General features: G+C 38.4%; 1 protein-coding gene across 1 annotated transcript in view; it reads left to right on the top strand.

Annotated features, from left to right (window-relative positions):
• NBEAL1 (neurobeachin like 1) overlaps positions 1-13504 on the top strand; it is an 80501-nt gene that overhangs the window by 24458 nt on the left and 42539 nt on the right. Inside the window, 9 exon segments of the mRNA XM_033064802.1 lie at positions 1731-1816; positions 2859-3165; positions 4336-4442; positions 7783-7869; positions 9300-9383; positions 10866-10964; positions 11067-11647; positions 12311-12443; positions 13042-13161. Of these exon segments, the coding sequence (XP_032920693.1) occupies positions 1731-1816; positions 2859-3165; positions 4336-4442; positions 7783-7869; positions 9300-9383; positions 10866-10964; positions 11067-11647; positions 12311-12443; positions 13042-13161 (1604 nt within the window).

Here is a 13504-nt window from a genome sequence, read left to right as displayed (position 1 = left end):
CATGCACTTCCGTCTCTCTAATATGATTTAATAGTTAGAAAAAATGAAACTCTGTGCCATTCAACTAGCAAATGCTCTTTGGCCTCAAGTTTGGGAAACAATTTTCTCTCTGATTAAGTCATCAAATATTATGATGGCTACTTTGGAATTCATGTGTTCTTACCATTACAGATCATATTGTAGAGAAGGATTTATATGTCCGTATTCTGTACTTAAATCTCAAGAATGTGGGATGCCCAAGTAGTTTGCCAGCTTACCATACCAAAGCGTTAGTGCCAACAAAATTTTGAAGCAGCAGGAATAAGCTGGAGGGATGGACAGTGAAGGAGTGAAGTCAGCCCTTTTTGCAGCTATCCATTAACTTAGTTTTAATTGAAAATAAAAAGTTCTATTAGTAGAGTGGTAGCATTTATGAATTTGATTCTTCTGAGTTTGAGTCACAGCTCCTGTTCCTTGGGATTCCATTGCTGTGTAGAAAAAAAAAAAAGATAGTTGCCAAAAAGACTGAATTGTTGATGCCAGTCAAAATGCCCTTACCTATGTGCTAGCGCACTGGAAACCCACTCTAAAGGCTGCTACAGGGGAGTGCTGTCTGTAGGTTTTCTCTTCTCCATTTAGTGCATTACCCAGTGGTTCCTCCTAAGTCTCTTAAATATCATATGTGATAGAACTAGTAGTGTGCTAATTAGCCAGCAGATACTCATCTGCTTGTTGGCCAGTTGGCAGAAAGGACAGAGCAAGAAATTCCTGAGCATGTGCATTCTGCCATGCCAGGACTAATTTGAGGGGGCATGGTTTCCGTCTATCCAGTCTAATGATTTATTCACAATCTGCTAGGTACTGCTCTTTTCAACTTATCTGAGGTTCTGCAACTATCCAGTGGCTCTAAGTCAAGGAGTGGTGCTACTAGCTCACTAACGGTGTGATCATCTAAGTAAGCTTTGTTCTGTTTGGAAAACAGATAGGAAAAATAGCTCTACAATCTTCTTTTAAAACAGGCTTGGACATTCAGTATGTAGTCAGAAATCTTACTTGCCAATAAGTGGTATTTCCAAAAATAATCCTTTTTAGTTTCTTGCTACTGTGTTAGGTCTAGCATTATTACTGTAACAACAATATCCAGGTTATATCTATTGCTAAGAGTTCCTGAGGCTGTCTGGGACTAATTTTTGTCAGATATGGCAAGAGAAGAGATGCAGGATAGTTGTCATTACCCTTAGATAGTTGAAATTACTTGCTAAGATGGTTACAGATCTGCCCAGGATTCTCTGGCAATCTGCCTTCAAGTCAGCTCAGGGACTGTTTTTTTTAAGCTACCTGCACCGTTTATGGCATCAGACTTTTCATGCCAAAATTTCTCTGAACTTTGTCATGCTTGATAAATGGTTATGTGTTAGAATGCCCTTCTGTTTCTCATTGATATGGACAAAATGGGCTCATTTTTACCTTATGAATCAAGAGCAAAGGTTGTGTGTTTATAGTTCTATCGGCTGGCACAGAAAGTTTATGCAAACTGAAGGTGTGGCCCTGTGAACTCCTGATAAATGCGGAATGTTGTGGTACATTGATAATGATGGAATTGGTGTGTTTGTGTCTGAGTAATATAAAACAAAGTGGAGATGATACAATTGACATTTTTTTTATTTGTATGATGACAGGGAATAGGAAGGGTTTTTTATTATTTGTTGGTGGGGTTTTTTTTGAGGAACATCTTCTTTTTATTTAATCAGAATGCTTTCAAGAAAGTGAACATCTCAAGGAAAGCCTGAAATGTTGCCTGCTGCATCTCTTTGGAGCTATTGTGGCTGGTGGTCAGGTAAGGGTAAACTAAAATTTTCAGCTGCTGAAACCTCCAAATGCTTGTTCCTTCTTTAAGACTTTTAAATACTCCATAACTTGTAAATGAGAAGAATTTATTATCCATGATTAATTCTTTTTGTCTTAGGAACCTAAATGCTAAAAGCTGCGTCCCAATTCCAAGTAACTGTAGATAGAGCAACTACATGCTCATATGAACTTACTCTAATATTTTAAAGAAAAAATATGTGTAACTAGATTAGGACTTTCCACCTGCAAAGACCAAAGTTTTGTGTTCATGTGCATGAAATTGATCTGGCTTACCTCCCAGTGCTGAAAGTAAGCTGTTTTCAGTAGGAGGCATGGGGCCTTTACAGCTTGGAAGCAGTTTAAAGTCTTTGAAAGAATATGAGACAAAGAGGGTATTCATCAGCAGTAAAGCCAACATTCTCTTTCTCACCTGACTCCTGTAATGTCCTACTTAGCTTGGTCACAAGCAGCTGCTGCTTCTGCTGGCCTTCAGGAAAGAGTGTTTTTAAAGGTTGCCAGGGAGCTGCAAAGCCAGGCTCTGCTCCATCAGGAAGTGATAAAGCCTGAAGTTAAGCCAGGAAGTCTGGTCAGCACATCAGAGTAAGGGTTTGCTCTCCTGGTGGTGACTAAAGTCAGGCAAGAGGCCAGTGGTTGTCAGCCCCACAAGCTGCAAGTCAAGTCAGTTGGTCAGGTTAATCTAAAATGAAAACTCAGGTGAAGGTTTGCCTCAAATTAACAGTTTATCCAGGCTACCTTATACAATTTTGTAAACCGCATTTAAATGTAGAAGCATTCCCTTTGAAAAAGAGAGCCTATTTAAGTGAACAAGATGAGAGGTATTTAATATGTAGCCATCAGCATAATCCAAATTGAATGTTTCTTAGTTATTTAACAGCTACACAACATTAGTAGATACAATAATGCATCTTGCATGGTTCAATAACTCAAGTAGACACAGCTGGCTTGAAGAGGTTTTAATTCTTCTAAATTGATTTTTTTTTTACTAATTTTTTTGCCTTAATGGGTTTCAGAGGAATGCTCTTCAAGCAGTGTCTCCTGCCACTATGGAAGTCTTGATGCGTGTTCTGGCAGACTGTGACAACTGGGATGACAGAAACCCTGAGGAAGTGAGCAGGAAGGCAGAGCTGACTCTGAAGTGCCTGACAGAAGTTGTCCATATCCTCCTAACCAGCAGTTCTGACCAGCGCCAAGTCGAGACAAGTACAATATTGGAGAACTATTTCAAGTTGCTTAATTCAGACCATTCAGCCTTACCTAACCCAAGGCGATGCAGGCAGTGGGAGAGCAGATTTATAGCACTACAGATCCAAATGCTCAGTGAGTACACAGTTCCTTTCTGTATTTCTTGACAATAACTCTGAAGCAAAAATATTGACTTGACTAAGCAATTGAAAAATTTTAAACATTTCTGCTTAGATATTTCTTGTTTAATCATTTATTAATAAAAAGCCCAGAAGAAACCTTATCAGATTGCTACCATTTAAGCAGAGCATCAAGGTTCATAGACTGAAAGTCTCCACTAAAAGAGAAAAACTTCGCTGGGCAAGAAGTGACACTTATCAGAGCCTTGGTAATTGCAGAATAAAACTGTTCTGTAGTAAAATAGCCATGTGGTGCTGTTTTGTGATTTGATTTTCAAATAACATTGTTGTAAACATTGACCAAAAGTGCAGTAATTTCACGACTATAAGGCGCACCAGATTATAAGGCGCACTTCTGGGTGTCGGCAAATTTCCGAACTTTTACCCATATATAAGGCACACCGGACTATAAGGTGCACTTTTTTTTTTGCAGCAAGGATCTGCCGCCGGCTCCCCCCGCGGCTCGCAGCTCACACTTCTGGGTTGGCAAATTTCCGAACTTTGTCCACATATAAGGCGCTCCGGATTGTAAGGGGCACTTCTGGGTTCTGGCCAAAATTTTATTCAAAAGGGTGCGCCTTATAGTCGTGAAATTACTGTAATAGTCTGAAAGAGATGGATATAAGTTTTTGAGTTAGAATTCAGGGGTTTGGGTTTTTTCCATTTTGATGTTCAGCATGGGAAATAAAGGTGTTTCTTTTCCCACCCTTCCAAGAAAACTGAGGAATAGTATTGTGTCCATGGAGAATGCTTGCAGTATAAGGTTGCTGTAGAATGCTGAGGAATTGCTTGTTGAGGAAACAAATGTTCATGTGCTCTAAAAAAAGGTAATGGTGCTTATATACTCACAATTGGCAATGACTTGAAACAGAGCCCCAAAGCAGTCAAAGATATTAGTTAGCTGAAATTTCTCCATAATATTAGTCTATGTGGTAGTTTTTATTGTCAAAATTTGCTTTAAGCCTAGTGATTTGTTCTTAAATGCATATCATTCTTGATCAAAAAAGCGGAGCATGTAATTTGTCTAGTTTTTTCCTGGTGTGTATTATGGACTGTGCAGGAAAATATGCTTGATGTATTTGGGAAGTGTTTTTTCTTTGATGCCAGTTCTGTTTTAATTTTGTAGACACCATCACAGCCATGTTAGACTGCACAGATAGGCCTGTCCTGCAGGCCATTTTCCTCAACAGTAACTGCTTTGAGCATCTCATTCGACTGTTGCAGAACTGCAAGGTAAGTTTTCCCTTATCAGCATATTTTTAACAAACCCTGCTTTGTATTATTACTAATGAAGTAGAGTCTTGAGCAAAACACCTTTACAGACCCTACTCAGTCTCTAAAATCTGTTATGATGCTGTATCTTTGAATCGCTGCTAAATCTTTTCTTATCTATTGAAGTCTCTCAAATGTCAGACTTTGAGCTAAGCACAATGCCCTCTACCACTATGTCTGATTAAAAAAATCAATCACTCCTACCTTTTTATTTGGGTTTTTGTTGTAGGGTTTAGTTTTTTTGTTTTGTTTTTTATATTCTATCATTGGATTCCTCGGAAATCATTTAACAGCTGCTGCCAGATGGAGGTCTGAATTCTAATTTCAGAGGAATGTTTTTCCAGTTAAAAAAAATCTTTCTGGTGTGCCACTGTAAGTGTTTCAAAATATTTGAGTCCTATGTGTGACTGACTAAAACATGAGCTCAAGCTGTTAAAAATGTTCCTCAATTTTTCCTTTTCTACATAGGATTTTCATTTTCCATCTCAACCACAAATGGTCATAATTTGCAAACTTCCACTGATTGCACCGATTTCATTTTTCATTGTGTAAAAGAACACAGATATGATGTAACTCTCTGCTATTATTTTATCTCTCTTTTTGTGTTATGTTAGTGATATAGCTGTTTTGAGCCCTTCTGATACTCACGTAGATAATGTAATGCTAGCTACAGTGTGCAATTTCTTTCTAATCCATTTAGATTTTGGATTAGAATGTATTTCAATGCAATGATGTATTAAAAATGAATGTTTTTGGATTATGTCTTAATTGTAATTATAATCAGTGGCAGAATGGCAACTGACTTGAAGTGTTTTGAATAGTCTGTAGTTTTATTTTCTCCTTCTGAAAATACATTGTTTGACCTTTCCATTCTTCTCTGTGTTTGGGAATATCTGCCTATTTTTGTACTAACCTTGTACTCTATAAGAAACTCCTTTTTTAGTTTCTTTTAAAATCATCAACAACATGATGTTTACCTCTTCATGGAGACTCTTAGCTGTGTTCCTGCACTCATAAACAAATGGTAGAGTTTAAAAAAACAGGAACAGCTGCTCTATTTTTTCCTGCAGCTTGGTGTTTTTATTTTTATTCTGCCTGTCTGTTTGTTACAAGATACGTTCTTTTAAGGTTTTTTCCAGGGATACAGTCTCACATATCACTGTGTTGTTTAGAGATCAGTGCTGCCAGTTTGGTACACAGTGTGCTTTTTTAGCCTTTTGCAGGCTAAATACCCCCACAGATGAGAAGTGGGAGAGAATAGAAGCAGGGCAGGTGTTGCAGCATATTTCTACTTACAAGTATACTGTCTCCATGCAAAGATTGATTTAACTGTGAAACTAGGATTTCTCCTTATTAGCTGGGAGTGGAGGCCCTAGCTCTAGATTTTATTCCTTCATTTGTGAAAGTTTCTGCTGCATTCTTAAGCAAGCCATGTGTGGAAAGCATGTTCTGCATCTCTGCAGAGAGCATGAGAGTCCATACACATATCTGAAACTCAGGAAGCTATTAGATCTTCTGCAGACTTGAAATGCAAGTAATTTCTATGGAAAGGAGGGGTAAAGAAAATCCATACCTCTATTTCTGCTATAGCTATCCCAAAGAACTTGGGGTGTTCAAGGCTGTATTTCTACTCATATTTCCTAGTAATTTGCAGTATAACAATCTTCTAAGATGTAAATCTTTTTTTTTCATATTTGCTGGTTTTTAGGCTCATGGGCAAGCTGTCTTTCCTTAGCTATCTATGCTTTAGGGTTAGTGATCTGCACAAAAGCTTTTCAAAACTGCTTGGTTAAGTTTTGATGATCTGAATGTTGCTTTTTTGCCAGTGATATCCAAAAAGAGAGACTGTAATTTAGAGGTATCAGGAAGTGCTTATTCTGTCGTGAGAGTCATTTAACAAACTGGTTTGTCAGTGCTGAATCTTTTCTCACCTGTTTAACTGTCTCAGAGGTCAGACTTTGCTCAAAGCACAGCAGCCTCCAACATTGTCTGCTTAAAAGAAGAAAATATGTTTTTTGAACAACTTTTAAATGGAAAGATTAAAATCCTGTAGAAATTGTAAAAGAATTCTATTTTTCTTTTTCATATACCTTATGATAAATGAAGTAACTCATACTAAAAGTTTGATCGACGCTTTATTTTTGCATTGTCTGCATTTGCTTTTGTTTAATGTTCTTATTCTTGCTAACGTTATAGTCCTCTGAGATATATTAGTTACTCTGAGTTGTTAAGTGCTCTTGATGGTGATGTTCCTTTCAAAGTGTTTCTAATGATGTGCTTTTACACCTGTGTAAGTCAAAGTAATATCTTGAGTGTTGTCCTTTGTTTTGCCCTAATTTATGGAAGTTGATTTCTCAGGTTGTTCCTCTAAACTAGCAGATAATGGAACAAAATCTGTGTGTGGAGGGGGGGATGGAAAGAAATGCTTAGTTTTTACCCACTAAAGAAAAGTATTTGCTTTTATTTAAAGGGACTTTTAAAACATTTTGATCAGGATTTTTTTTAATACCTCAGTAGACTCTTAAAACAGAAGGAGGTAAATTATAGGTCTGATTAAGTTACAGCTAAATTTGGCACACAAATTGTCAGCAATTGATTATGAATTTGGGTGAGTTTGAAACTGTTAAATTCAGGTACTGACTAGGAATTTAGCTACTGAACACAGAGCAGTTCCTTAGCTGAAGATGCAGTATAGGTGTATGTTTGATTTAAAGCTATTTGTAACCTTAGGATGATGGCAGAGGTATTTTTTCCCTTCTTCCTGTCCCAATGACCGTGTGCCCCAGAAATTCTGCTACTGTGCTGTTTGAAGATAAAAATATTCTGTCTAGGTATCTTCAGCTTTCACCTAGAGTGAAACATAAGTGGAAAATGGTGAAACTGCTGTATCCATTTCCTTGTTAATGCCCTGCTCGTCTTTATTTCTTACAAGCAAATTTCTTAGAACTGTCATGTTGCAGATTATGAATGAAATCACAGTTGCTAAGCCAGGGAAGAGTATAAATTCCAGATAAATCTCTCTCCTTGTCTCAGTGATTACATATTTTAATTTCTTTTTTTGGGGGCAAAAAAGCAATTACTCTATAGCAAAAATACAGTGTAATCTTCAGTATTCTAAGAATTAACAGAAGACTAATACTAATGGACGATTGTCTTACCAGAGAAAGCTTTATTTTTTCCCTTTTATTGCCCCCTTTTTTGTTTTTGTATGTGAAATACAAATCTAAGGCAGCCTCCACAGATTTGGCTGCAGGTAACTGTTTAATGCAATTATTTCCATTCTTGTCTCTGTTTCTAACAGCTGTTTTTAAATGCTAACAATAAAGTGGCAGACAAGAGTGAGAAAGACCTTGCCAACAAATTACTGACAGAAATGAATGAGGACCAGGTACCTACCTAAACTCTATTTTGCTTCAGTTGAAGTCAAAACACAATCACAGGAAAATTGATTCCTGTGCTTCACCTTAACCATCCTCCTTAAGCCTTTCTGCAGCAAGATGAGCTTATGATGCTACACAGCATTACTTGTCCCTGGAAAATTATTTTTGTGAATAACAGATTGAATTTAGCCTATGTTTTATTCATCTGCTTCAAACTGCAGATACTGGCAATAGAATGAGCATCAGTTACGCTCCTTTTAAGGAAAAGGTGAAGTACATGAATGGGATCTAAATTAATTCTCTCAACCTGGTGGTGATTCTTTTTCCCCTCCTTTTCCTCTTTTGTGCTCTTTGTCTCAGCACTGTGGTGTTTTGGATTCTGGGGCCTTGTTTGTGAATCTCAATGGTTGTGTTTGGTGTCCTGATTCTTTGCTTGTCATCAAGAACAGATGTTCACAAAACAATGGACAGGCTGAATCAGGGAGGTAGGAATAACCTGCTGCTTCACTTTTCCCAATTGCTGTGGAAAGTTTCAAATGCAAATTTTTGTATTAATTTTATAGTAGAATTATTTTTCTGATTAAAAATGTAAAAAAATGCTGACTACAAGGGATGGTAATTTACAATTGCGATTTTTAGCTGATAACTTTGGCTTTTTTGGATGCAGCACAATGCTCTATCCGCATGTAAAAGTTTCTTCACATCTAATAGTGTTCTGATTCTTGACATTTCACTTTGAAAGCATTTCTAAGGTACACATAATATTTCAGAGATGATGAAACAGTATGTTTCTTTGCACGGTGTTGCTAATTAGGTTTACTGATGGATGAAAAAGAGTACTCCAACATTTTTGTTCTTAAAACCATCATAGAAATACCAACATAAACAAGAATTATAGTAAAAAACCTCAGAAGATTACTTAAATCGGAGAGAGGTGTTGAATCAATGCAATGAGGCTATGGGTGAGGAAGCCACCTAACTGTGCTGGTGTGACTTGTCTCTTACACTTCAGGGGTGTGTCTGTGCTGCACTGGTTTGCAGGGCCTTGGATGGAAAATAAGTTACTTTATATGAACTGCAGATGCTGATTTTCCAGCAGTGCACACACATGCTGCGAGAGATTTCCTAATTGTTTTTCTCCCTCCCTCTTGAGATTGTCCATTTGGATGCATGAGGAAAACTTGTTTGTCCATCAGAATATTTGAGGTGCAGATTGTGTTGCGAATGCTTCTCTCCTCTTGAAGTCTGTGGTTAGTTGTCTACTGTGATGTAATTTCTTGTAGGCTGTGGGGTTTGAAATTCTGACTGGTGGGGAGATGATTTTTGAAGCATGCTGCCAAACTCTTGGTTTCCCTCCTGGCAGGAGGGCACAGCACAGATTTTAGAGCTGAACTGCCTTTGCGTGTTTATATATGACTTCTGTACCTGCTCCTTTCAGGTGTTTCAGGGACACCTGGACTCCTTGGCAGTATCAACCATTCAAGCCCTCACAGCAGTAATGCACAAGTCTCCAGCTGCAAAGGTAACAGTGTCTATGCAGAGGGCTGTTTGCAGATTCTTGATTTTGTTTCCAACTAGTGGTTTTGTCGCAATACCTTGATGGATCTTGCTAATGGAGATGACCGGATTGTGGTAACACATCCATGCCAGACAGATATATCTGATCAGCACTCTTTATCCTTTTATATGTGTATGATGTCTGGACACTGAGTCATCTTTCTTCCGAAACTGGAAGATCCAAGTATGATACCAACTGGAACCTCTACAAAGGGAATTGTTACTTGTCCCATGGATATATAGGGTAGACTTCATGGGTATTTACAGGAATTCTCAGGCAGCTGTTTGTGTTGTAGTTTTATATGGCTTTAAACTAAGCCAAGACAGTATTGTTGTCCAGATGGTGGTCATGCCATTGCGCTGGGCCCTTCCTTGGTAGTTATTCTTGGATTTGGTAAATGGATAGGTTGTAGTTAGTTTGTGGTTCTGACTGGAAGCTAAACCCATGGAACAATAGTATATTTATTCCTGGATTGCTGAGTTCATTAAATTTAACCCTTGGCTGAGTGATTCCCTAGACTTGGCACTGCTCAAGGGATGTGACTGTGCACTGGAGGATAAAGGAAGAGTGGGAATAATTTATTTTTTTGCTACTGGCAGTACAGCCTAAGGGAGCTGTTCTGCTCCTAAAGAGCATTACTGAAAGTGTTTATTTCTCCACTGACTCTGGAAAGCCTGGGAAGAGTTGTATGTTGGAGGTGTGGGCTAGGTGGGATTCACAGAGAATCAGAATTTTCAGTTGTACTTCTGCTGCAACATGTGCATTTTTTCTTTTCATGTTTACCTAAGTAATCACCTTATTCCTGCTAAAAGATTTATTCTTAAAAAACAAAAAATCATTTCATCACAGACTGTAGCCAGGAGAAGAGTATCCATTCCGTATGATGTGTTGACTGTTTAATAATTAAACCATAAATGGATGCTACCATTTGAACTTTACTGGTTGATTTTTTTTCCTTGTAAAATCAATTAATTTTTAGGAAAACTCCCTTGGAACACTTCTCTAATTTTAAGTTTTTAGGACAGATAGTTTTTAATCTAGTCCAGGAAAGTATTTTACTGAAAGATGAATATTTGAATAGTTCTGCGTTGCAATTTCATGCTATAGTTTGCACTAAAAAGGTGAAAAATGAAGTTGTTTATTTTTTGTGATATTATTAACATTTGGATTATAACAAAGTAGTTATATTCTTTGATATAATTAATAAAATACAAAGTTGACTTTTTATTTGTCTGTGTGGTGCAGTGAAATGCTTCTCATCTGCAGCATTCTAGAGACAGTAGAATGAACAGGTTATCAAAAATAGATTTCTAGCCTGTAATTATCACATTCTAATTATTATGTGTCTAATACTGCATTAAATTAAGTTCCTTGTCTACCTGCTGCAGTAGACAAGCAGTTTCTGTCCATTTGATTTGTTAGTGAGACTGGAATTTTTATCCTCAGGAGGTCTTCAAGGAGAGGATTGGGTATGCGCACATATACGAGGTACTAAAATCACTGGGTCAGCCATCACGGGAATTGCTGGAAGAACTCATGAATATGGTGAGCTATGCTTGCTGTGGAGCAGAAAGACTTACATCTTTAAACAGTACTTCTGGCCTTGTCTTATTGTACTTCATGTCTGAGTTCCCTGCTGTTTTTCAGGCTGTTGAAGGTGACCACATGGCTGTTGGGATACTAGGCATTAGTAATGTCCAGCCCTTATTGCTGCTTATCCAATGGCTTCCAGAACTAGAATCACATGAGCTGCAGATTTTCATCTCCAATTGGTTGAGGCGAATCTGCTGTATTGACAGACAGAGCCGTGCCACGTGTGTCAATGCAAACATGGTCATCCGAATCATCGAGACCCTCAACTCCCACTCGGTGCTCCACAGCACTTGTGCAGAGAACCTGATTGCCCTGCTGGGCTCCTTGGGGAGCCAGTCCATGGGCTCAGAGGAGCTGCTGCAGCTGGTGCGGCTGCTGCGGCCGGAGGAGCTGCGGGGCGCTCACCCCTATGTGGTGCCGGTGATGCGCGCACTGCTGGCCATGGCGCGCAAGCAGGGCCTGGCCAGCGCCCTGCAGTACTTCAACCTACACCACAGCATGGCCGGCATCGCCCTGCCCGCCATCCACAGGTGGCCGGGCTCCGCCTTCTCCTTCAACGCCTGGCTCTGCCTTGACCAGGACCGCGTGGACCCCGGCATGACGAGCAAAAGCGGCAAGAGGAAGCAGCTCTATAGGTACAGTTACACCCTGCAGATGTAGGCCATCTGTGCCATATGGTACCTCGTGACATGTGGTGCTTCTGCTTATCTTCATCGAAGGCAATACTTGGTACTTAGTCTGGGAAAGGGAGGGCTTTCTTCTGTCACCGTAGCCAGGTTCTGTTATAAAAATAATGTGTTGTTTCTCTGTTGCAATGTCATCTACAATTTCTACATCCGTAACTTCAAATTGTGGTAAGGTTCATTGCTGATACAAAACAACGTTAAAAACCAAAACCCAATCCCTCCAACCCCCCAGCCGAAACCAGAACAGCCTTCACACAGTTTTTTTGTAAAAGTAACAAACTGGATTTCTCTAAGAGCAGAAAGTGAGGAGGCATCTTCATGGTGCTTAAATAGTGCTTAAGTAGTGCATATTGACATGAATTCTTCTTGATATAATTTAACTTTCTGGGTACAGAGAGAAGCAAACCTAAAGTGGGGTTTTTTGGTTTTTTTTTTTTTGTTTGTTTGTTTTTTTTTGTTGTTGTTGTTGTTTTTTAATAAGAGGAGTAACAGACAGTCATATAGTAAATATTGGACCATCCCCAAACAACTTGAGTGGATTTTCTTCCTGATGAATGTGTTGTTAGGTGGTAGTTTTGATGGAGCAAGTCCTTGATTGTGTGTCTTTTGTAGCTTTTTTACAGGAAGCGGTATGGGGTTTGAAGCCTTCATTACGTGCTCGGGAGTGTTGGTGGTTGCAGTGTGCACAAAGAGAGAATATGCAACAGTGATGCTGCCTGACCATTGTTTTTTTGACTCTCTCTGGGTAAGATTTCATACTGACAAACACTTTGTTTAGGATCGTATTGTTAGCTCAGAAGTCAAAAGTTTGATAGTTTTTATATTGCAGTAAACATCTGTTTTATATTGCAGTAATTCATTGCATTTATTGCAGTAATTCATTGGATAAGTGCAGATTTAATCTCAAATAGTGTAAGCAATTTTTACATAGATTAGTTGTTGAGGTAACTTATGCTTGTGTATTAGGCATTTTTTGTTGATTAAGCTTGTTACAGCATTAAAGGTTTTTCATACTAAATTGAAACAAGCATAGGTGGCTGTGGTGCTATGTGAATAAATTAGCTGTGGTGCTGTTTCTGTCCTACCCTTCTCTATTCCTGTAATTGAGAACTGATGTGCATTACTATGAAAGAGCTGTATCATCTTCAAAAACCTGTTTATATGTAAACATTGCATTTACTACTCTAAAATGTAAGCAACAGGTGGTCTTATATTCTTGTTGATGCTTTGGATTTATTTTAAGTGCTTTCCTCACCAGCTTAGTAGAGATGAAGTTAAATAGTTTTGTGTAGTAATTTCACTGCTCTTAATAATGACTTAATTATTTTTTATTGCTTAACTAGCACAACATAACTATTGTTCATGTGCCTGGAAAGAGGCCCTTTGGTCAGAGCCTTGTGTATATCTATGTCAATGGACAGCAGAAGGTTTCTGCCCCACTTCGATTCCCTGCTATGAATGAAGTAAGTTCCCTTCTGAGCCACACCCTGGTAGGATGAGCTCTCATACAATGAGAGTTCAAACTGTTGTTAATGATGTTCAGCTTTGAATACTGTCCAAAATATCATTTTGGAGTGTAACTAATCATTTAAGTAATGCTTGTTTAGTCATCTTAGTTTAAAAACAAAAGAAAAACTCTACCAGATGACATTGAATTGTGGAGTTTTCCTCAAAATAATTGCCTGAGTATATTGACATAATTTATGATAGCATCATAATAAATGGCAGCTCTACCAGTAGGACTGATGTAACAGTACTCAATGAGGAATAGTCCCTGTGATTTTCAGTATTGGCATATTTTTACTT

Source organism: Catharus ustulatus, chromosome 7 (genome assembly GCF_009819885.2).
Source record: "Catharus ustulatus isolate bCatUst1 chromosome 7, bCatUst1.pri.v2, whole genome shotgun sequence".
Lineage (NCBI taxonomy): Eukaryota > Metazoa > Chordata > Aves > Passeriformes > Turdidae > Catharus > Catharus ustulatus.
The sequence above is the reverse complement of the archived record's forward strand: the minus strand, read 5'-3'. Positions and strand labels throughout refer to the sequence as shown.